The 25118-nt window shown below is 36.1% G+C and overlaps 1 protein-coding gene across 2 annotated transcripts in view; it reads left to right on the top strand.

The window, feature by feature from the left end:
• The window catches only part of LOC115944092 (uncharacterized), a 501430-nt gene that overhangs the window by 47466 nt on the left and 428846 nt on the right, over positions 1–25118 (top strand). For both annotated transcript variants that reach the window (XR_014138746.1, XM_081798852.1), the window contains exon 2: positions 6992–7276. Coding sequence is in view for 1 of the 2 variants with exons in the window: in XM_081798852.1 (XP_081654978.1) it covers positions 6992–7276 (285 nt within the window). In the remaining variant the exon portion in view is untranslated. The remainder of the gene's footprint in view (positions 1–6991; positions 7277–25118) is intronic.

Below are 25118 nucleotides of genomic sequence, written 5' to 3' on the forward strand. Positions count from 1 at the left end.
ATCTTTCCAAATTTTGTTCCACTTTTCAAAATTTTGTTCTGTTTCTACCTTTCAAATTTTTGTTTTTGGGTTTTCCTCCTTTGTTCTCTCTGCCATCCCCATAAAGAAAAAAAGAATACTTTTTCTGTAGTGTTAGTAAGATGTTGAGATCAAATTTGCCATTTTAACCAGTAGTCCATGGTCATAATATTTTGAAATAATAAAAAAGTACATTTTTATCCCTGAAAATCATATTTGCCATATTCCTCTACAGCCATTCTACCATTTGGAATCAGTGAAAGAAGGATTTATGGGTGCCACCTCCTGAAGGAAGAGGATATGATGTAAAAGGAAATCTATCATATGAGAACAAAAAATACCAATCTTTCTGACATGGGTGAGTGTAGGAAGAAGAAAACAAATAGAAGAAGAAGCAAATGTATATGTGTATGCTCTTGCTCTCCTTTCTCTGGGCTTAAGGCCCAAAGAGAGTTTTTTTTTTTTTATTAAATATTTTATTTATTTGTCAGAGAGAGAGAAAGGGAGAGAAAGAGCATATAAGCACGGGGAGTGGCAGGCAGAGGGAGAAGTAGGCTCCCTGCTGAGCAAGGAGTCTAGTGTGGGACTCTATCCCAGGACCCTGGAATCCTGACCTGAGCGGAAGGCAGACACTTAACTGACTGAGCCACCCACGCGTCCCAAGGAGAGTTTTTATTCAATATACCGCTAGATAAATTTGGTGATTCCTTGGTGGAGGAGGGGAGACTTCTTCCCATGGACACAGGGATTGGCTGGACATGAATTGAGAAAGTTGTAATCCCCTTTGGATGCCCAGAGTCATGTTAAGATTCATGTCAGAACAACATGGAGGAGGTTCATTATGACCACAAAGTTTATAGAGGATCCAGACGTATTCACATGCCCTGATAGGTAAATGCAGTGAGGTTGAGAAGGTTGATTTCCAACAGAAGTCTGAAGCTAGAATTAAGAGGCTACACAGCATGAGGATATTATGATCAAGGCAAAATGCTGAGATGCATGGACTTCAGCTTTTTTTTTTTTTTTAAGATTTTATTTAGTTATTTGACAGAGAGAGAACACAAGTAGGCAGAGTGGCAGGCAGAGAGAGAGGGAGAAGCAGGATCCCTGCTGATCATGACCTGAGCCGAAGGCAGTCGCTTAACCAACTGAGCCACCCAGGAGCACCAGGACTTCAGCTTTGAGAGCAAATGCAATGCTCCAACAGGCCCAGAAGGATCAGCTATGCTACCTCAATGAACCCTACACAGGAGTCCAGAAATCAGACAAGGCACACATTCAAAGAAGAGATCATCAAGGACACAATTCCCATTCCTCAAAATCACAAGATCTCTAAATCCATCTCTTCCCCATCATTTTAGAGGAGAAGCACATTTACCTTAAGACCTTCATTTATTCGGGGCGCCTGGGTGGCTCAGTTGGTTAAGCGACTGCCTTCGGCTCAGGTCATGATCCTGGAGTCCCGGGATCGAGTCCCGCATCAGGCTCCCTGCTCAGCGGGGAGCCTGCTTCTCCCTCTGACCCTCCTCCCTCTCATGCTCTGTCTCTCATTCTCTCTCTCTCAAATAAATAAATAAAATCTTAAAAAAAAAAAAATTAAAAAAAAAAAACCTTCATTTATTCAAAAGATAGCATTTATTGGTTTCCTATTGCTACTGTAACAAATTGACACAAATTTAGTGGCTTAAAACAACACAAATATATTATCTTATAGTTCTTGTGATTGGAAGTCCAAAATAGGTATCACCAGGCTAAAATCAAAGTATTGGCAGAGCTGTGTTCCTTTTTCTTTTCTTTTCCAGCCTCTAAAGGCTGCCTTTCTTCCTTACTCACCTTAAAAGTCAACAGTGTTGCATCTCTCATATCACTCTTCTGTAGTCATATCTCTAACTCTTTTCTTATGCTTCCCTCTTCCACTTGTAAGGACCCTTGTGATTACTTTGGGCCACTGCAGATGATCTAGGATAATGTCCCTATTTGAAGATTGGCTGATTAGCAACCTTAATTCCATCAGCAACTTTAATTCCTCTTTGCCATGTAAGGGAACATATTCATAGGTTCTGGGGATTAGTCTGTGGACATTTTTGGAGGGCCATTATTGTATCTACCACAGGGGAAATAACTCAAAAGAGACTATTGAAACCATAAAAGAATGAGATAAGTTGGCAAATTTAATTTCCCCTTCCCATCCCCAGTTACCCAATGGGATGGGCATATGAAGAAAATTAGATCACTTTTAAAGTAGAGAAGCCTTGTTTCCTTTGCACATCAGTCCTGTAGGGTGAATAAATTTTTTTTACTTCACTGCATGTAGATTATGAGATACAATTTGATAACTTATTACTCACAGATTTAATATAATTCTGGCTTTCTGTCATGGCTTGAGTAGAATGTTTCTCTCTTATTCATCCTGGATGTTAAAAATAATTTTTGTTTAGATGAAAATCATTACCCAAAGACAGTGAGATAATTCTAGATTCTTGGTGACAACTTCTCAGATGAAAGGTTTTCATTTTCCTTTTCAAGTTTTCTGCTATTCCTTCTATATAGAATAATAAATAATAGTAATTATAGAGCATCATGTTAACAGTTGGTAAAACCTGTGGCTGGTTTTCTAATATAATATTTCTCTTTAGGTGATTAATCTGTTTGAAGTTTTTCTGTTCCATTGGGTATTTAGATGTCATGATTTATTATGCTTTTTTTTCCCCATGAGTACACCTTTAATAAACAATCCTAATTGAAACAACTGGGAACTTTGCAAAAGAAACAAGTTTTAAAAACTGAGGTATTAAGTGTTTTATGCCACAAGGGATGCACTGCTAACCTTTTTTGAGATCAATATAAATGAGACCAATCACAGCTATGCTCAAAAAAGTATCCTTTGGAAACAGATTCATGCACTGGGTAATCCAAAAGTGGCACCTTTGAAAATCCTACGATTCTCATATCTTATAAAGACGATCATTATTAAAGAGTTCAAGAATTGCTCTTTTGGAATCCCAAAATACAGTTACTGAAATTTTAAGCAGTGAGTTTATGGGCACAAAAGCAGCCAGATATTTAGTTATTGTGATGATTAACTATATCTTGTTTTGTCATCTGGATGCTTGTCATTGTGTAGACAGAGACATAAACAGTGGTTGTTTCTTGATGTTGATTATACTATGAATAATTTCCACACTTATTAAAGTGGCTTAAGGTTTTTTTTTTTTTTTTTTAAAGAATGAGTCACATCAGGAGACAGACAAGTTGCTTTTTAATTTGTTATTTTTGCATCTCTCTCCAAGGTGGCTCTACATATAGAATGCATTGTATTATTTTTAAAGTTAATGTGATTGGCTGTTATTTTACATTCTTACAACCAATTTGTGCTGACTTGACTCTTTTGATTAGATCATGATTATAAGTCTAAGGTTATGCTTTTGATCTTTATAAAGAAGTTTGCTTACTTCCACCCTGGGAACACAGATGGTTCTCATATTCTCTATACACTTATTTTATAAATGCATGTCTTTGATCTTATGGGAAGGCACCATAAATTCCTTATCTTTAGTAAAACTCAACCAATTAAGAATGTCCTAACAGCAGATCAGAATTGTATTTTTAATAAAGTATGGTAGCATGATGAGTGGAAATACACTAGTTACTAATTTTCTCTGGATGTCATGTCTCACATTAATGGTTTAAATTTCTAAGATACATCGAAGGTCTAAGTTCTCTAGTAAAATGATTTCAAATAAAATTTTATTGCAAAACTATTTTGCTTTGAGTAGTATATTATAATCTCACAATTGCATTTTGTATTTGGGGTGTGAGAAGAACAGTAAATCCTACTACTAAAATATGATGAAAAATAGAATGTTGTTTTCCAATATATCTAATAATTCAAACTATGACAGAATGTTATGGTAGGCAGTAGGAAGCCTAACTTGCCAGGCTTAATGTATTATGGTACTTAAAAAGGCCTCTTTTATTTTTAGTGTTCATTGTTTACAAATCCCTATTTGTTTAAGGAGGTCAGATACAGACCATCCACTAATCTTACTATAAAATTATTATATTCATCAAAGTACTTTGTATTACAGTGAATTTCTAAGTACATTTTATGTGCTAGTAGAATCTAAATATATGTGTTTATTAATATTATGAGAGTTTATCCTGTTTTTATTTTTACTTAGCAAAATGAACCACTGGAAATTAAGTGTTATCCTTTTGATTTTCTTAGGCTTTTTTGTACAATGCCAGATCAAAGAACTGAGATGACTAGGTAGAAAAGTTGCACATTCTTACAGAAAAAGAGAACAGCCATGGTTGTATATGTGTGTATTTATGTGTGTGTGTGTGTGTGTGTGTGTGTGTGTGTTTGAGAGAAAGAGAGAGAGATGGAGATGAGGTATACATATCTTGATTTGATTACCAGTAAATTTTTTTGTGATTTACTTGAACGTTTAGAAAAACTGGACTCTGATAGAAAAACCATCAACAAGGTGAGGCAAATAGCTTTTTAGATTTTTCTACAATCACCAAGGAAAGAAGTATCTTGCATTATATATCAAGTAAAAATATACATCTTTGATTTCTGGTGTTTTGATTTCAATATATGTAGTAGTTCAGGAATAAAAATGTAGAATTTTCTTATATCATTTGTGTTTTTTTATAATTGAGTCTTGTGATCTCTTACTTGTCTAGTTTGGAATTTGCCTCACTCATCCTTCCTATCGAAAAATCCATTGATTTTTGGAAAGTATACATAGAATAACTGTGCTTTTTAAAAAATTCTTATAAAATGCAAAATCAATTTGAATGTATTTTATAATACAAATCTTATAAATATTAATAAAAGAACTATAAAATATAAATTGATAAAAATAACATCGGGATCCTTTCTCTCTAGCATGGGTGAACTATGTGTTATATACATGTATCTATATAGATATGCTGTTTCTCCTCATGTGCCTACTATAATGATGAATTCCATTCCTGATTAGAGAATCATGAGCTAAAAATCCAAAATGTAGCCATAAGCATCGGTAAACATTGGTGAAATTCCACCTTAGGAAATAATCAATGCTTAAAGCTTAGCATTCTGATTTGGAACAAGAAATGTATAAATCACAAAATAATAAGAAAAATCGGAGCTGCTGAGCACATCCCATTTTGATGATATTCTAAGTAGCCATAAAAGAAAAGGCAATTTTGTTTACCTGCAAAGACCCGAGCCAGAAATCTCCATTTCAAAATGCTTATTTCTTTACAGTGTGGCTGAATGGCCGTGAACAATGCAAATTGGTTTTACTTTCTAAGTTTATTATACTTACACATATTTTGGTAAGTTGTCTACCCAGATCCTTTATTACACAATGAGGTGACCCCTCAATGAAACCCCAAGTATCTTCCTGGTCATCATACGTTGCCATTCTTCCCCTAGAAATTAATACACTCTGTCTGCTGGCTCCTGTCTTTTCATCTCCTGCTGTGGAATCAGCGGTCATAACAGCTATTCTGTTCATGAATATGTAAATGCAACATGCATAAAATAAAAAAAAATTTAGCGGGCGGTTCCCACTGCAGACTGTTCCCAACTCTGTTTAACTAATACACAAAAAGCCAAGATTCAATTTTTCACCCATTTTGAGTCAGTGTTGCAAGGAATGCTACAATCATGTAACATGGAAATACCTAAATGAGACATATGTAGGTGCTCATGATAGCTGGACTCCTAATAAATCGGCATCTATGCACAGCTATGACGATGCATGCAGGTTCCCTTATTACTTCATTCTGATGCTTAGTGATAAAGGGAAAATGCCTTAGGTCTTCAGTAACCTTTTATTTGCTGACTAGGTTCCACTTCCCTACCTCACCCCAATGTACGACTAAAACAATGTTTAAATTATGCAAGTACACATATATGTATATATGCATAGACACACGCAAACACACACACACATACACACACATATATGCACACACACTTTTTTCTTTTGGAGGCGAGAAACGATGACTATACCCGCTGAAGTATTCTGGATGAAACATTAAGCTCTGGGAAGGAAATGATTGGGGGATTTTATTATTGAAATAAGCAAGCATGTTCATGCATATTTTACGGCATGCATGACTATGCGCCACTCTGTGCAAACAGTGCTATTGCAGCTCGTGTGCGGTAATTAGGTGGATGTAATTACGGCGAAGTAAAGGCAGCCTCACTGATAATTTCACAGTGAATATTAAAGACATATGTGCCTTCCAGTGTACAATAAATGAACCTGAACTGCTGTCAGGGGCTAGGAGGACAGTGTGGCCAATGCACCTATTGTGTCCCTGCAGCAGAAAGGAGCCTGCCGATTGGCCACTGTCTGCAGCACATAGCACTGGCTGGTTATAAAGGACTTGTCTAGGGGAGAGCCTGTAGGTACTCCATTGTCTGGTAAAGTTCATATGACTGCATTCTTTTTTGCAAGGGGGGTGGAGGGAGAGCGGGGAAGGAGGGGGTGTCAGCTCAACTGTAAAAGCTGCACAGATTTGTTCTTTCTCTCTCTCTCTCTGCCTCTCCATAGATCGTTTCTGTTTCATGCCCTGTCTCATTTCGCATAGCTAAAAAATAATGCTAATTACGATCCCTTGTCTTAACTTGAAAATAATGACTCGGATATAATTAGAAATCTGGCGAGAGTTTAAAATTCTGGTAGGGGACCAAAACCATCAGTTACGGTGCTTAGGAGGGGAATGAAGAATTATTTTTCTGTAATCAAGGTAAACATGGGAGGGGGGATCCCCCCTATCTTTTTTTTAACCAATGGTGTTCTACTGCAGATGAGAGGATACTGTATTTCAAAAACTATTTTAGCCATCAAATTGAAAGGACACAAATCAGTAGCAATGGAAGCCTTCTTAATCCTCCTTAGGATGCAATTCAGATGAAAGAACTGCTTTTTTTTTTTTATTTTCTTTTTGTATGTGTGTGTTATAGATGGATCTGAGAACGCTGTCTGGGCTTGGTGCCAAGCGCTGGTATTTCATAGCAGCGGCCGCCTCACAGACGAGCCGTGGGAAGCAGGAGGGAGACTCTCTCTTAGGGTGCCACTACTATGGAGACACAGCTGGGCTGAACAAGATTTGCTTCAAACGACAACAAGAGAGACAGAAAGTATCTGGTTCAACCGCTGCCCAAGCAGGCAGGCACCAGAAGAGCTAGCAGCCAATCCGGCCATGCTCGAAGCCAGCTCTGCGGCTCAGCCAATCAGTGACATCACTGGTGAGAAACTCATTTACATCATGCAGTAATGAACTTTGTTTAACATAGCCTCCCCCCTTTCCTGTTACCCCCCCCATATTAGGTCCTTCCATTAATTATTCTGGTGGCATAATTTAAACCTCTATGCAAAAGTGTGGCTACATTCTCTCTGATAGCTTTTACCTTCTCCTCCCACCCCACCCATTGCTGTCTACTGTCACTGAAAGTGATTCTGGGTACAATTCTGCTCTGTTTTGACCTTGCAAAATGATCGTCTCTTTCTTGAAAAAAAAAAAAAGTCTTAGAAAAAATTAAACCTTTGTTTATTTTATCTGACTGCACTTCCTCCCCTTATGAATAGCATGCTTTTTGCAAGTTGGGATTCAGAATTGTACAAGGTAATAGAGAATAAGGGAGTGCATTGCCGTGGAACTTGCAATTTTTTCCAAGCAATCTGCATCTTAGGGCTTCCTTTCATGTTTTCAGATTTTATGCTGCAGTGGCCATTTTACATACAGTGTTTTATCCCAAAAGCACTTATGTGCTTCTGTCACATGGAGGAAAGTTCACTCTTGTTATATTTCATTCTTCACTGCGCTCAGCCAACATGTCATTTTATTAATGAATAGAACTGAGGTCATTTCTGGACAAATCTCTCTCTTCCCGTCCCAGCACAATGCACCTGATTTGCATCCATTTACTAGAAAAACTGAATACAAGAACCAGCTTGAAAAGAAGTTAAGGGACCAGCTTACATATTATTTTAGAATATGTCGCAGCATTTGTGTTTTAGAATGCGTAATATTTAACATCTGCCTTAGTGTTTCTGTAAAAATGCCTGATCTCCATTCCCAGTGTAATACCTTTAGCTAATTTATTAGTTTGTTATATAACTAAAATAGACCAAATGAGGTGATATTCACGAATGAGTTCATTTGTCAGCAGAAAACCTCTGGAAACACAATTTTTGTCTCGTATCGTACATTTGTATTTGGTTTGTCAGAGATAAACTTATTTGTCATATAGATAACTTAAAGAGGCTGGAAATGTGTGGCATGTGAAGATTTTCAGGTTGCTTTGGAGAATCCCAAAGAGCGGAAATTGGGTCACACTTAAATGCGATTTGTCTTAAGCCGTATCTTTATTGCATATTGGTATTAAAGGGATATGGTTTTCTGGCAGAGAAGGTAAAGTTTCATTGTTTTTTTAAAAAAGAGTATTTTGAATATGATTATTCAAAGACATGGAATTTTTAAAACATCGACAAGGGTTTCATAACAGTGCATGATTCGTTTAAGAAGCTTAAAGGGTACAATGATAGGCATAGACACTTTTTCAAGCATATGAAGGATTTAGGCGCTAAACCACAGCCCTTTTAATTCATGAGGCATTCCATCATCCCATCATCAGTATTCAGGGAGCGCCTGTCCTGAATCAGTCATGAGCTCCCCTGCTGCAGATCCTGTAATTTGAATCATGTGTAATAATATATTATCCTACTGGGGGCCTTCTTTCAGTAGGAGAATGGTTTATACATTCTGCTATAAGAGAACTTTTGGCTCCTAGCCGACTCACAGCCATTACTCACATAGGCAATCATGATCATCTTCCTTAAGGAATAACATCTGCACGACCTCCCGAGCCAAAAATCTGCAACCTCCCCCACGTTCTGAATTACGATTTCTTGGAACTGGGAACCCTTGACAAAACTGAAGTAGAAAAATGGAAGGTTTAGAGGAACGGACTGCAGTCTTCTTGAGCATGCCATGGGGAAAAGCGCAAGCTCCCTTTCCTTTGAAATGATGGAGAAGGGTGGGTAAAGGGGGCCCAAAATAGACCTCGATGTGTTTGTTTGAGTTTTAGACACAAAGCTGAAAGGTAACGTGTTCTAGGAAGACATGGCTGCCTCTGTGTGTTTCTCTGCACATCCTCCCAAGGTCCTGCAAAGGGTGTGGCAACACCGAGGGATCGATGGAGGGCGTTGGTGGCTGTGAGAACAGAGAAACCTTGTCTCACCTTGGGAAGGAAGCGATGAGATCTAGCAGGAACCATTTGACCCGGGAGTTAAAGGCTCAGGGAATGGCTTTGATTCTCTCTTGTTCTGACTTGGATCAGATCATGTAATTTCTCCGCTTTTCCTTATCTGCAAAAATTAAATATACTGCCAGCACAGAAAGATTGTGGAATACTCCCCCTTTCTTTTTTAAACATCTGAAATCCTTCTTTGCTTCACGGACCAGATTCAGTATTCCTGCTTTTGTGAAATCTTTTCAGATCATCATGGCCAGAATCTCCCACTTCTCCATCATTCTTTTTGTATCTCCATTATTGTCTGTGTGGCAGTCCACACTGCTGTGGGGCCACACGTGCGCATATCTTTTCCACTAGACTGAAAGCCCCTTGGGGACAGAGACCACGTTGAATTCGTCCCCTACCCTCTGCTCTAAGAATAATGAATTATGCTCTTAAGTTTTAAATCAGTGATCTAATTAATGAGTTAAAGGTTCATTGTAAATTGTGACGGGAGTGTTTACAAATTCCAAGGGTTACTGTTGCTGTTGTCAACTGTTACGACCAGGTAATGGCTGATGTCAGTTTTGCCTTATCAGTGTTATGCCTTTCATTGCACGGGTCCTACATTATAAAGCTCAGAATAAATGGTTGCTGCATTATTTTTCTTAAATAACCAATGATAGGGAATTGTAAATTCCCAATTTATCAGATATAGGATTAAGCCAACTTGGTTTGGTGTTTTCAAACTAAAACGTAAGTGAAATGGATGTAAATAAATTGCCAAAGCAGCTGTGATAAGCAAATTATAGTATCAAGCTCTACTGTTAATGATATGGAAGAATTAATTACTTGGAGGAGGTAAGCAATTAATGTTGGGCGTTGAAATGCTCTATAAAGCATAATAAGTCAGGGAATATGGAATCCTGAGTCTTATTCTTAGTGTTATAATTAAGATATGTATTTTTAATCCATAAATTAGCACAACAGTCTTTTAAGAGTGTATTTCTAGATGCACCTGGTATAATCTGATAATGCCAAAATATGGTTTTGGTTTTATGCTGCTCATTTTTGTTTATACTTTTGGCTACTGTACTACTGCTAAGTAGAGATTAATTTCTTTGCAAACAATGATATTCTCATTAAGATGTTTGCAAGTTGTGCTTAGAATTTTAAGATCCTATTTCAAACTCTTTGCCCAATACATGTTATGAGATGGGAATGAAGTAACCAGAAAATATATACATCTTTACTTTTTATATATGGGAAAACAGAAATTTTAGCACTGGACATTGGCTGGTCTGAAGTCCATGTTTTATACAAGTCTTAGAGAGGAAAAGTATCTTGCCCAAGGCTATGTTCTATCAAATTCCTCGGAACAGCTGAGACTGGTATCCAGAATTCAGAATGACTGGTTCAATATTCTTTCCACTCCACTAAATAACCAGTACTTTTAAAATCAGCTAGATAAGATTATACAATTTTATGGTGCTAACATAAATTACATTCACTGTAATTCACTGTGAGTGTATAGTATTTTATGGTTGAAAACAAGGAGACTGAAACTTATTGAGGTGTATTTTTTCTACTACCCTACAAGAATGTAATCAACTACTAATAAATCACCATTTATGTTAGTATTCTTTAAAATAATTTTGGTTTTGATGGAGAAAAATGGAAACCTCATATCTGGGTTCACTTTGCAGTGGCTTTGAATTCAATTAACATGAATATTGTATCTTAAACTATAGGACTGGTTAAATAAGATTTGGGAAGGACCAGTTTATACCTTGTTTTTTTTTTTTTTAACTGATGAATTTAGCTATTATTACTGACCTTTTCTTTTTTTTTTTTTTTCCTTTTCTCCTGCTAAAATCTTCAGGTATCTCAATGACGGTACTTCTTTTCATCCCAGTATTTAAAAATAGAATTCTGAATCTCATATGAGATGAATTGTGCCCTCTTAAGGAACAAATGTTTCTCAAAGACAGGAAAAATAGTAGGAGTCTGTTCAGCTTCTTCTGTTCAGACAGAATATGCACAGACATATTTAAGAGCTCAGAGAGTGATTGAGTAAACATGGATCATCTTAGTTAAAGAAAAATGTTACTTTGCATCATGGTTTGAGACATGGTAACTGAAAGCCATTTGCATCTGAATATTGTTGTCTTTTCTAAACTTATTAAAGTAGTGATAAGTAAGACAGGGCGCCTGGGTGGCTCAGTCGGTTAAGCGACTGCCTTCGACTCAGGTCATGATCCTGGAGTCCCTGGATCGAGTCCCGCATCGGGCTCCCTGCTCGGCGGGGAGTCTGCTTCTCCCTCTGACCCTCCCCCCTCTCATGTGCTCTCTGTCTCTCCCATTCTCTCTGTCTCAGATAAATAAATAAAATCTTTTTTTTAAAAAAAAGTAGTGATAAGTAAGACAAAACTAATGGGACAATCCCCTTTATGTTGAGAGTTTTTATAGGATGATCATATGATTCTTGTTCCAAAATGAACTCTTGAATTAGAAAAGCAGGAGTAAGTATTGGGACCTATGCTTGTAGGTCTGTGATTGAGAATCACTTATTTGTAGGATGGCAAAGAAACAGATGAAACTGACCTGCACAGTTTTCATATTCAAGCAATTCTTCCTACCCAAACCTCCAAACATGCTCAACGTCAAGAGCAATTGTCAAGTATATTTAGGAGCTCAATGAGTATTTTCATGACATTGATGATCACGTGTCTTACTGTCACTGAACAGCGGCACTGGTCTGGTTGCTGGCACAAGGAGGAACAACATGATATGGATTATGGGGATGAGTTACACGCCGTATGCTACACTGTGGACTGTGCAGGCATTATCTCATTTAATTCTCAGGTCCGTCTTTTGGTATTATCTTTATTTTACAGATGAGAAAACAGAGTTTCAGAAAAGTTAAGCAACTTGTCAAAGTCACATGACTAAACCGCAGCAAAACTGGGATTCAAAGCAAAGATTCTTACTCGAGAACCCATATTCTTAAGCATTGCACCCACGTTGAATAATCACTACATGTGATCTTGCTGTTTGGCTATCGGAACAAAACGTTTTTTCTTATTCTACATCCATAAAGAGTTTCTCTGGTTCATTTTGTTAGATATGCACATAGTATTTTATAAATTTGTTTCAAAGCTATTGACCTAGATTAATATTTTCCCTATGTTTTTGTATTTATGCAACAATCCAGATCACTTAAGGTAATGCCTACAAAAGCAATTTCAGAATGGTTAAGTACCATATAAATGGAAGGTCATGGTTTTATTAAAATGGCCTCATAAGTCCGAATTACTAAAAATGATTATTAGGCTAAATGTTTCCGTTTCCTCTTTCCTCTAGATATATTTCTTATTAAATATGTCACCTATTTTATGAGGAAATTAATGCCTATTGATTTGGCAATTGCAGAATGTCACTTAGTGTCACTAGATCCTGACTATCCAGGTATTTGAGGCATCTCTGCTTCCTCAGTCCTGGTTACACATTTTGTGTCCAACCCACTGCAACCCACGGGATGCTAAAAGAGAAGAAACTTGCAGCCACTATTTACTAAAAATCCCATGCCTAATGTTAGATTTTCTAGTTTTTACCTAGTGGTCAGGCCTAAGGGATAGAGTCAACAAGTTGTGGAATTTAACAGAATTGGTTTAATTTAGTGAAGGCAAAGGAGAAGACAGAAAACAGAAGTGTGGTTAGTTTTGTCCCTTTCTGGATGAATCCTTGTCCAGTCTCTTCCTCAATTTTCTGACTATTTCTTTCTCAAACGTGTCATGCACTTACCACATGTTAGAAACTTCAGGCAATAGACCTAGCCTCTTGAACTTCAGTTCAGCATTATTTTTGATGTTTATTATGGAAATGCTACATACCAATATGTATTAGTATATAATTAAAGTGTTTAGTCTTGTCACGTAATTTATGGACTCATCTCCTCAAAAATCCTAGAAAAGCAATAGGTTTGAGCCCTGTGATTCTCATTTGAGTTTACTTCACTTTATCTGTGGTTCTTCTATGATCTTGACACTTAGAACTCAAGAGAATGCTCTCATTAGAAGGTCTAGCGAATGCAGGCTGAAGCAATGCCATCTCTGTGCTCTGAAGACACAAGGCCCATTGATATGGTCTACAGGCTCATTAGCTGTTTTCAGGGTCATGCTGTGATTTCACCTGTGCCCTCCATTATCCTCTTCTGTGTTAAACAGTTGATAATTTTTTTTCCTCCTAGGATTCCTTTACTTCATGTTACTAACAATTTTTCCATTTGTGGGCAAGAATGAAGGTCAATGTAGCGGATTTTCTCATTGCTTTCTGAAGCTACCAAGATAATGCCTCATTAGTAACATATTTAAGGTGTACTTATTTTCAGAATGTTTATTTTTACACAATGAGAACCAGAGCTAATAATAAGGGAAACTATGCCAGTTATTATTTAATGATCACTTAACTCTGTGGGGCCATACAGAAGTGGTTAGGAGCGCAGGAATCTCTGGCCATATGCCTGATCCTGAAACTAGGCTCCATTACTTACTACATACATAACCTTGGGCAAGTTCAGTAATTTCTCTGAGTCTCAATTTTATCATCTGTGTAATAGTACCTACCTTACAAGAGTTGAGGATTCTGTGCAGTTTTGCAAAAGATGATAGTTTAAGGAGGGGCAAATTCATGGTCTCTCTTCTTCAGAGTGTAAAATGTAGTTGGGGAGTGTGAGTGAGTGTGTGTGTGTATGTTTAAATATTAAGATGGTATCATTCAGTGCTATACGGATATGTTCATGCTTATATAAATACTTTGTTTATTGACTCTACCTATTCTGTCAGTTTTTCTTTTATTTGACCAAGTTATCAAACTATGGTTTTAATATAATTATCAGGTTTATCTCATCAAATATTGGTTTCATTTTAAAAGTTTTTAAAAAACTGTATCATCTTTTAATTACACTGGTATGATTTTATAATTACAGGCAATTAATAATATTTTGTTCCTTGATTCCACTTTTCCCTCCCTTACTAGTTGGATGTGTCAGGAAAAAGAAGTCCTAAGACATATGTAAATATGCATGAAACCACTTATTTTTATTTTTTTCAGAGCTCTGTGGTAGAGCTAATATTTAAGATCCTGATACCATAGAATGACCAATGGATAGCTTCCTAATCAGTGGCATTCTGTCCATAAGCTTAACTCACAGTCCAAATGTCTAATGCTCATCAATCAGATAATTGACACACATGGATTTTCCTATAGCAATCCCTATTATGCTCAGGAAGAAAAAAATTGATTCTAATCTATTTAGAACCCTGTGTAAATTCTCTAAGCCTCACTTTTCTTATTATAAAATAGGGATAATTATAATGACTACCAAGAAGAGTAGGTTGTGCAGGTGAAGTAAGACCTGTGGAGTAGTGTTTTCTCTCTGTTCTGTAGACTCTGAAAAGCCCATTCAAGTGTGTGCTTAAAATGTCAATAAGAGCAGTATGATTTCAATAAAATGCCAGCTCTGCGGAGACAACCTCTAGTATTATGTGTTCTAGATTAGAGAATAAGATTGCTTTTGTTTACATTTCAAATAAAAGCTCCCATTAATTTGACTGAATTGAGGGGATTGTTAATGCAACTTAATTAAATCAGATTGTTTTCTTATCTTAATCTGGGAATGATGACTGAGACTGAAGATTGGTGCATTTTAAAAAGAAGTACAAGAAACTCTCTCTTTTTCTGTGTGTGTGTGTGTGTGTGTGTGTCTTTCTGTCACTGTGTCTCTCTGTTTTTCTCTCTCTTAGGGGACATTAACATATTTGAATAGAGACGAGAATCAGAAAGGGTTTCCAATGATTGAGTTGGAGGGATGTTCAAAGGGATATAGATTTTTAGATGCGACAAATTGTCAGGAGTATCGTTAAGGTGAAGAGATGGTAATCTATACTCAGTATCATATTTGAACTCCTGTGTGCCAATTTTGTGATGTTTTATAATTCCATCTTATCTATTAAGGTTTGTTACTACTTCCTTCAGGCTCTTTTTATGTTTGTTTTCGTGGTGTCAATAGTGGGTTTGGCAATTAGATGACCTTTGTCATGATACCTTGTAGGTGTAGTTATTGCTTAAACTGTGTGTATAAAAAAACAAAGAAATTACACATTCTGTTTTGGGTATCTTATAGCAATGCTGTCTTTTTTTTTTTTTAAGATTTTATTTATTTGAGAGAGAGAGAATGAGAGATAGCATGAGAGGGAAGAGGGTCAGAGGGAGAAGCAGGCTCCCCGCCAAGCCGGGAGCCCAATGCGGGGCTCGATCCCAGGACCCTGGAATCATGACCTGAGCCGAAGGCAGATGCTTAACAACTGAGCCACCCAGGCGCCCCGCAATGCTGTCTTTAATAACTCCTGGGCCCTCTTGTCCTTTTAAACAGCAATTAGCTAACATTCTATTAAACATCACCAAAAATAGTCTTGGATGTCAGTGTCATTGTGTACTAGGATCTACTTAGTTTTTCAGTTCTTAAAAGTTCATTTTGCAATGGAGTTAAACTTTATCTTTACTGTCCTAGCCCTGATGATCTCAGATTCTTTCAAATTTCATTAAGTTTAATTTTTTACCTTTGTTATTTCATGATTGATTTTCTAGAATTGACTGACTTAGTTTTTAGCACTGTAGAAACATACGTTTTCACGAGGTACAGACTTTACTTGGAGTTTATTAAAGAAACCATACACACTGTTTCCCCAGGGACACTTCTAGTTAAGGCATGATAGCCCAGGGTAAATATTGAGGATGCCCCCTTTCATTTTCCATAGTGACCCATTTTAGGTTAGAAATTATGTGGCTACTCTAATATAAAGTTAACTCCTGAATTTATTTTCAACAACAGATGTTCTAATTTGTTGTCTTCATAAGGTTATTTGTACTTGGCAGACCATGCAAATCGAGTTTTGGTTTTGAAAGTATGGTTGCAATAGTGATAGGTAATTTTGTTAACATGTGTTAGACACTCAGTGAGTAATTGCTGAATTAAACTCTCTCATTTAAACATCAGATTTCATTAGTATGCTGGTCTCTATTAAAATCAGGAAGGAGTCCAGAATGTTAATTCTTTTGACAAATATTGTTTAAGCACTATTTCTGTGCCAATCTGCTATAAGCAGCGAAGGACATAGCAGTAAAGCAAATAGACAAAATACTATGCTTTCATGAAGTTTTGTTCTAGTATTCCTTTATATGGTAATAATATTTATTTATTAAGTTACATTGATGAGGTTTTGCTCTCTTATACAAATTGCTTTGAGAAATGGAAAGCATTATTTAAAACCCGGCCCATTCTTAGTAAGAGGGTTCCATGATGGAGGTAATTTCAGACCATAAATTTCCTGTCACTCAATAGCTTACCTGACGTCTTAGGCCCTCCTGGAGTTGATGGTGCCACTTGCCCATGACTTTTATGTGACAATTTAATAAAGAAGAAACACAGAAAATCAAATTCCTGCTAGTCTTGATATCTTCCGTGTTCTAGTCAATATGTAAGGGCATGTGGAAAACTTATTACTTCATTTGTCTTTGAAAACTTTTATTTTTCCTTACTGGGAGGGATGGGTTTTTGTCATTTTCTACCAACATATATAATTCATCTTTTAAAATGTACCCCGGAGCTTCTCAAATGATTTCTCTCTTTGGAAAAGCACCTTCTCTTGTTATTTAGTTCTTTATAAAGCCCATTAATATTTTAAAATTTTATTGACTTATGGGCATAAAAGAAATAATCAGCAATTTATATACCAAATAGACATCCTTATTCAAAATGAGAATAATCGTATCATAAAATAAGAACGATTTAACATTTGAAATAGAATAAAATGATCTAGTTTCATTCCCTTATTTTTCAAATGGGCACAGGAAGTATGGAAAAGAAATGGTATTTGACTTGCCTAAGTTCACAGAATATTTTGTAGCAGACTCAGAAAAAGAACCAAGATTTTTTTTAAATGTTGCTTTTTAGAAAGAATTCTGACTACACAAGTGATACTTTATCTATTATAAATTTGAAAAATTCAAGAAGGATATGGAAGAAAATTAAAATGTCTAGTTAACTTACTCTATATGTTACCATGGTTACATAAACTCTATTTAAAAATATACACATCTTTTGAATAATATTGAAGTTTCACCTTATTAGCAATTGTATATCTTACTTTTAAACACTAAGAGGCACATAATATTATGTGGTATCATATGAGGGATGTACATTTGTATTAAAGATGAAGGAGGGAGTAGCTTATAAGATAGATATAAGGAAAAAACCCTAGATTTTTGAATTACAAATTTACAAATTATAATGAGATGAAATAGGATACATTTATAATAGAAAACTTCAATGTCATTTGATAAAAACATTTGTCTGTGTCAAATTCAAGTGAGATATATCAAAGTGACAATGCTATTCTAGATTTGGATACCCCATCTCATTCCTGGAGAGTAGCATCTTTTCCACATGCATTTTGGATTATATTTTCTCTTAAATCCTCAAGGAACTTACTTCACTGATGATCCTTTTTTCTCCTGTATCATCTCCCTTCAACCAACTCTTTCCTCCCAGAACTCAAAAATCCCCAACGTTCCCCCATCATTAACAGACAAAACAACAACCACCACCTGCCATAAACCTGTTTGTTCTTTCTCTCTCACTCATCCATCCTATTGCTGAATGAGAGGACAGGAAAGCTGGAGATACACTCAAACTTACTTGGGACTAGTAGTGTGACTTCTCTGCAGGTCAGAGAGTTGATAGTTTTAGGCCTTTTTTTTTTTTTAAAGAATTTATTTATTTATTTAGAGAGAAAGAGGGAGCATACATGTGTGCAAGTGGGAGGAGGAGCAGAGGGAGAGGGAGAGGGAGAAAGAATCCCAAGCAGACTGTGCACTGAGTGTGGAGCCCATCGTGGGGCTTGATCTCACAACCCCGAGATCATGACCTGAACTGAAATTAGGAGTCAGGTGCTTGACCAACTGAGCCACCCAGGCACCGCAGTTTTATGCTTTATAAAACATAAAATAACTTAAAAAATGATACTTTTATTAAATGATTTGTGATGTCTCTTTCACCATTAAAATTAAGTGACTCTAAAGGAGAGGAGAGAAAATATCCCTCGGAAGTTACATTTTCATTATTATTTTGAGGGAGTTCAAGACTATTTCTAAATCTGTATTTGACATGATATAATTACAGCTTACAGCTATGATCTCATTTCCATTGATTTACTTTGGGATTCTATACCGATGCATGCTTCTAATAATACAAGGAAGATAGTAAAGTCAAATTATTTTAAATAAGGATCAAGGAAATAATCTCTTTTTAAATGAAATAAGCTCTTGGTGCTATTGAACAAGACCACCTGACTTGAAGTCTACTAGACTTGAAGTTATCCAAGATTATTTGAATGAGAACAGGAATCAAAAGATGCCACTAGCCGTTTGTGTGACATTAGAAAACCAATGTTTGGGATGCCTGTGTGGCTCAGTCGCTTAAGCATCTGCCTTCGGCCCAGGTCATGATCCCAGGATCCTGGGATCGAGCCCTGCATTGGGCTCCCTGCTCAGTGGGGAGCCTGCTTCTCCTGTCTGCCACTCCCCCTGCTTGTTCTCTCTCTCTCTCTGACAAATAAATAAAATAAATTAAAAAAAAAAAAAAAGAGGGCGCCTGGGTGGCTCAGTTGGTTAAGCGACTGCCTTCGGCTCAGGTCATGATCCTGGAGTCCCTGGATCGAGTCCCGCATCGGGCTCCCTGCTCGGCAGGGAGTCTGCTTCTCCCTCTGACCCTCCTCCCTCTCATGTGCTCTCTCTTTCTCATTCTCTCTCTCAAATAAATAAATAAAATCTTTAAAAAAAAAAGAAAACCAATGTTTATTGGTATATCAGTTTATAGAATGATGGACATGGGGTCAGATAAGGTGTTATCTGACATTATTTTTTTCTTTTTCAAAGTGAAATCCTTTCTTCAAATGAAATTGAATCAGTAGCTCAACATTTAGAATATGTAATACTGTAACTGCCCTGGTTGGATTAGGGGTGGGACCTCAGAGCCTTAGCTTTCTGCCCCCTCCTGCACTTCAGGTGGTGCCCTTGTCTTGATGACAGTCTCAGAGCTCCATGAGACTGAAGCCACAAGTAGATAATCACTTAGGTTCTGTAGGATTTGAAATTAGACTTATTTTTTGTTTTTGTTTTTGCTTTAGATTTTCTCAGCAGCTCATCAATAAATAGAAATTAAATCTCCACTAGATGGCAGTAGGTCAAATCTTTGTTCTAAAAGTTTCAGTCGACAATCTTGGGTTCAATACTTAAGCACATTTGGATTACTTACAAAACTTTCAGAAGAATTCTGTTTTCTCATATTCCATACTTTAAAATACTTTACCAGCCTCTTAATTTATTCTCACTTTCCATCCTCTTTTTAAGCCATTGTGGATTTACTGGTTAGTCCTAACAGTATGATGTCTGGTAAAATATTACTTGCTCTGGTTGTGGGAATTGTTTAAGAATTGGATAATATTCAAATGAATACATTTATCTAAGCATCTAAATTTATTAGTAATACCCACTTGATTTTCTAGCTTTATTAGAAGCCTAATCTTTAACCCAAAGGTGATGGTGACCTGGTTCCTCATCTTTCTTACCCTATCACCTACCCATTTCCAGAGCACTGAAATTCCAGTGATCATGGCAGTCTGCTTTGTGTTGCATATTAACGTTGCAAGGAAGAGATGCTTTTAGGTAATATTAGGTGATGGAAGTTCATGGTAAGGATAACCAGGGAAGCGAGGTAAATCAGGAGACTGCTTCAGTACTTCCAAGTTTGAGTATATAGCAGCCTCATGGAGGGACGAAACAGCTCCTTTCTTCAGGATTCAGCAGGTTTCCAGGGCCAACAGCTCTGGTAACTTCCTGGCAACACTGAGCCCTTGGAAGCTAGCCCCTGTTTGTCTTTTTTGGCATGACTTATTTACACTTTCAAGAGAGAAGAACTGGTTGAGTCGATTTGTTATAATGTTACATAGATCATCCTTTATGGGCAGTCTCAGACTACATTTCCATAAAGCTGGTTGGATCCCTTTGGAGGCAGTTTATGCCTAAAAAGGTCAAGGGAAAAGATCAAAGTTTTTGCCTGTTTCCAGGTGAAATTAATAATAGGTCCCCATTTTACTCTAGAATTTTCCTAATTAGGATGATAAATTACATTATTACCTGAATACATAGTCATCTTTGCCTTGAGCACTAATTTCTGCTCTTCAGGCCAAGGTCATGTGGCACAAGATTAGCTAATTGGAAAAGTATTGCCTGAAGTCACTTTCTCAGGAAAAAGTTGTGGGGCGCAGACATTTAGAGTTGTATGGACTGCCAATTATGTAGTCCTTAGAATAAAGAAAAAAGAATTTAAAGAAAAAAGCTAACTTTAAATTCAAGTTCCTACCTTATTAGTTCAATTTTATCCACTAGATACAGTCTTTCTTTAATGCATTGTGGAAAAGAGAATATGATTTTCATTAATAAGGATATTGTAAAGCTAGAAAAGAATTTAAATGGCTTTCCTGTATTACATTATAAATATTAGAGAAAATTCCAAAATTAGAGCTCCAAAGATGGTTCGCTCACAATTTCTTATGCATAAATGGTAGATTGAGTCTTTTAATTATCATTCAATAATGATTCACATCACTACTTAAATGTATGGGAAGTAGTTATCTTTCCATCCAAGTCATTACCCAAAATTCTCTCAAATAATCATATCTTTAGATCTTTAAATACTCTTTTCTCCACATTAGTCCTCTATTATTTTAATTGAATGCAGTTAATATAGCAAATCATAGATTGTAAAACCTTTTTTCTTTTACCCTCAGAACAGGTTGATAATGAGCAAATATTAAGTGACTGTTTGAAATGTTTCCCCCAAAGAGATTGAGTAGTACTGTTTTTCAAAATGTAAAGGTTTTTGTTTTGTTTTGTTTTAGAGTGAACGGTGATGAGCTTTTTGCCCACCTCTAAGTAGAATACTCGAAAGAAAGATTTAATTATAATTTGAGGCATTTTGTTTAGAATAATTTCATGAATCCTGCTATCAGGGTGTGCTCTTAAAGACATTTGTGCAAAGCCTTTCCTCTGCAAATCATTTATTTCACTTACGGTATTTTGGACAACATCCTGCTGAGTTGGGGGGCAGTGAACATTACGGCCGCACTACTTTGAATAGAGAAAGCATAGGAAGAGCCCCTCATTTGGTTGAAAATCTCCTATGGCTCTGTGAAGGTCACACTTCTGTTTACCAAATCCCATTTCATTTTTCTCCTCTGGAGTACAAAGAAAGTGGGGATTTCTTAGCTCTAGAAATTGGGTGGCATCCTATAATAGTTCTGGCTAATGAATGTGATCAGAAGTCATCGAGTCTTATACGCAAACTGAATCATGAAACACCACATCAAAAAAATATTTTATACTAAAAAAATAATAATCATGAAGATCAATATTCATTATAAAGAAAAATGCCCATGAGTTGTATTGAGGTGGCAGAGCCCCAAGGCTGAAATAACCAGGATTCCCAAGACTCTGCTTATAAAGGAGCTATACTGAAATGAAATAGAAAGAAAATATTCTGAGTACTAAGTGAAGAGGAAATATTTTCTGCCATAAGTCACTGATATTTCAGGGCTCATTTGCTCCCATAGTGTAATCTGGCCCTTCTTGACTAATATAGAGGAAATATGACATTGAGTTTTATAATTTAATTTAACTTTCTGACTTAGTTTAGTCCTTGCCATACGTCAGATGCTCTCCAGCAAGTCCTGAGTGAGATAGGTTATTGTTTAAAAGTAGAAAAGACTTGAAATTAGTCTATTATACAAATAATTTTTAATTTGACTAAAATTTGGAAAATTTCCAGAACCTATAGAATTATTTTAGCCACCAAATATAATCTGTAGGAATTTTTATAAGAAGAGAAGGAAAAATCTGTAATATTTTACAGTTTGTGGTTTAAAAGATCAATATAGAATTTTATAGTTCTCAGTTTTTATTTTTAAAGTAACAGTGTTGTGTAACTAGAAAACCAATTAAGTTTCTATGACACATGAGCTCTTTCAGCCTAAGAACATAAAAGCGTTCACCTTATAGAAATGGCTGTTATATCCTGGTTTGCTTCGGGCAGTCTCCGTTTTTGCACATTGTCTGGTCATTTATAATAGCATTCCCTTTCATTCAAAGATTGGGTGGAATTGAACAATACATTGTATCATATGACCATGGGGCCAGACTGATCGGTGAGAGTTTGGAAGACATGTATTGTATATAGCTAGATTTCCTTTCTCAGTTCTGGGGAATATATCACCGCATGAAAATAACATTATATGGAGATGTTAGATGCCCAGGCCAGCCCACAAAAGATTTTAAAATCCAAAACTGAGCTACACGGTAGTGATTAGTAGATGTAAAATTAAAATTTATAGGTTTTTGTGGATTGGCGCAGGTTCCTAATCATCATGTATATAAAATATTACATCAAATGGAAAATGTGGTCTAGTTTCCAGTTACCAAGGAATTTTAGAAATAGTTCCTTTTTCATTTGGGCATAAACAGTGGTTTTTAAATGTAGCTTTTGTTATTAGTAATATTAATTTTTTATTTTTTATTTGGAAATTTGAAGATACCAAAAGTAGGTAATAGCATATTAAACCACCATGTAGCTATTACCTTAATCCAAGCAACTATCTGCCAATGGTCAGTTCCATCCTATCCATACTTCCATCTAATTTTTTCCTCCCATATTATTTTGATGTAAATCCAGACATCCTATTATTTCATCCTTACACATTTTAGCATTAATCTCCAAATGAAAAGTATGCTTTGGTAAATGTACTATTATGTTCTTTCCATATAATAATGTATGTTTAACAAAAACTTGTCAAAATAAGTTTGGGTGGAAGTTTAACATGCTGGCATTTAGCCACATTAAATGGATACTATCTCTTGGAATAACAGTCTCCCCATTTCACCTTTATCAGAACAAATTACCTTTAAACATTCCAAAAGTAAACTCTAAATTTCCCTTTAGACAATTTAGAAGTATATGTACACACTCCAATCCAGAGATCAAGGAGCCGTGAAGATATGTTCTGCAGCTGTCTCCCTTTGAAGTTCTTTGCTCTGACACTTCAGATAACAATATAACTCCGGTTTCCAGAGAACGAACAGCCTGCTCTTCAAAGAAGAGGTGAATATCTTACGTTGACAGGTTAACTTCAAGAAAGGTAATCCTAATAAATAGAACTTGTGGAGCCAGTGTTAGGACTAAAAAAATGCTTTTTATTGGCTTGTTTGTTGAGACTAGGGAGAAGCAAGCATGTTAAACGAAACTTATTTTCTTTGTGCAAAAGTCATTCCTGTATGATCTTTTAATATACTTTGCAGGATTTGTAGGAAAGGAGAAGGATTCCCTTTCTGTTTCATACTTCAGAAGGTAATTAAATCACATCTCTGATTTGATTAGGAAGAGAAAGCCAAATGAATTTTTTTTTTAAATCATCGAATATGTAATTAAAGAAAAAAAGGGAGAGAATTGATTTCTTTGGTACAGATTTATATTTAGTAAAATTGGAGAAATTAGGCAGGTTGCAACAGTTTGTTTATATATTGTACCAATTTCCTTGAATTCATATATATGTTTTGTTCATATTAAATGATATAATTAAGAAGATAGATCTAGTGCTGCTTATTTGTGGGGGCCATCAGAAATAGGGTTTCTCTTAATGGGATTGTTGGTTGTTCGTTTTTTTTTTTTATTGTATCAGTGATATGTAGTTGTCATTTAATTTAATTTAAGCATTTGATTTAGATTCCAATGTAGATATAAACAGCATATTAAAAGGAATAGTCATGTTTCTGCCATTTAATAGAGTGGTATATATATAGATACATATCTACCATATAACCTTAATTTCCTAGTTATGTAATGATATTTATAACATTTAACCTGTAAAGATACTATAAGGGTTAAATGGGATCATTTATGTATAAACATTATTTATGATTTTTTAAAAAAAATCAGCTTTATTTTTGTGTGTGTATAATAAAATACTAAAATTTTATGTGTACAGGTTGCTGTTTTGAAAAATCCATACAGTCATAAAACCATCACCATAGTCATGATAGAGAACATTTCCTTCACCTCCAAAAGTTCCCTTGTGTTCCTTTGTAGCCAGCAGCCTCCACTCATCTTCACTTCTTTCAACCATTGATTTACATTCTGTATTACAGTTTTGCATTTTCTGGAATTTCATATAAATGGAATCATACAGTATATAGTAATTTATATCTGGCTTTTAAAACTCAACATAGTGCTTTTGAGACCATCCACATCATTGAGGGTACCAATAGTTCATTCCTAATTATTGTCAAGCTGTATTCTATATTAAATGAATATACCATCATTTGATTGACATTTGGATTATTTCCAGTTTGGGGCAATTAAAAATAAAGCTTCTGTGAATATTCAAGTACAAGTCTTTGTGTGGATATAGTTTTTATTTGTCATAGGTAAATGTAAATGTATTGAAATGGCATTGCTGGGTTGTATGGTAAATACATCATTAACTTTTTTTTTTTTAAGATTTTATTTATTTATTTGAGACAGAGAGAATGAGAGAGAGAGAGCACATGGTGGGGGGGAGGGTCAGAGGGAGAAGCAGGCTCCCTGCCGAGCAGGGAGCCCGATGTGGGACTCGATCCAGGGACTCCAGGATCATGACCTGAGCCGAAGGCAGTCGCTTAACCAACTGAGCCACCCAGGCGCCCC

This window comes from Leptonychotes weddellii, chromosome 1 (assembly GCF_054177405.1).
Source record: "Leptonychotes weddellii isolate Sample4059 chromosome 1, ASM5417740v2, whole genome shotgun sequence".
NCBI lineage: Eukaryota > Metazoa > Chordata > Mammalia > Carnivora > Phocidae > Leptonychotes > Leptonychotes weddellii.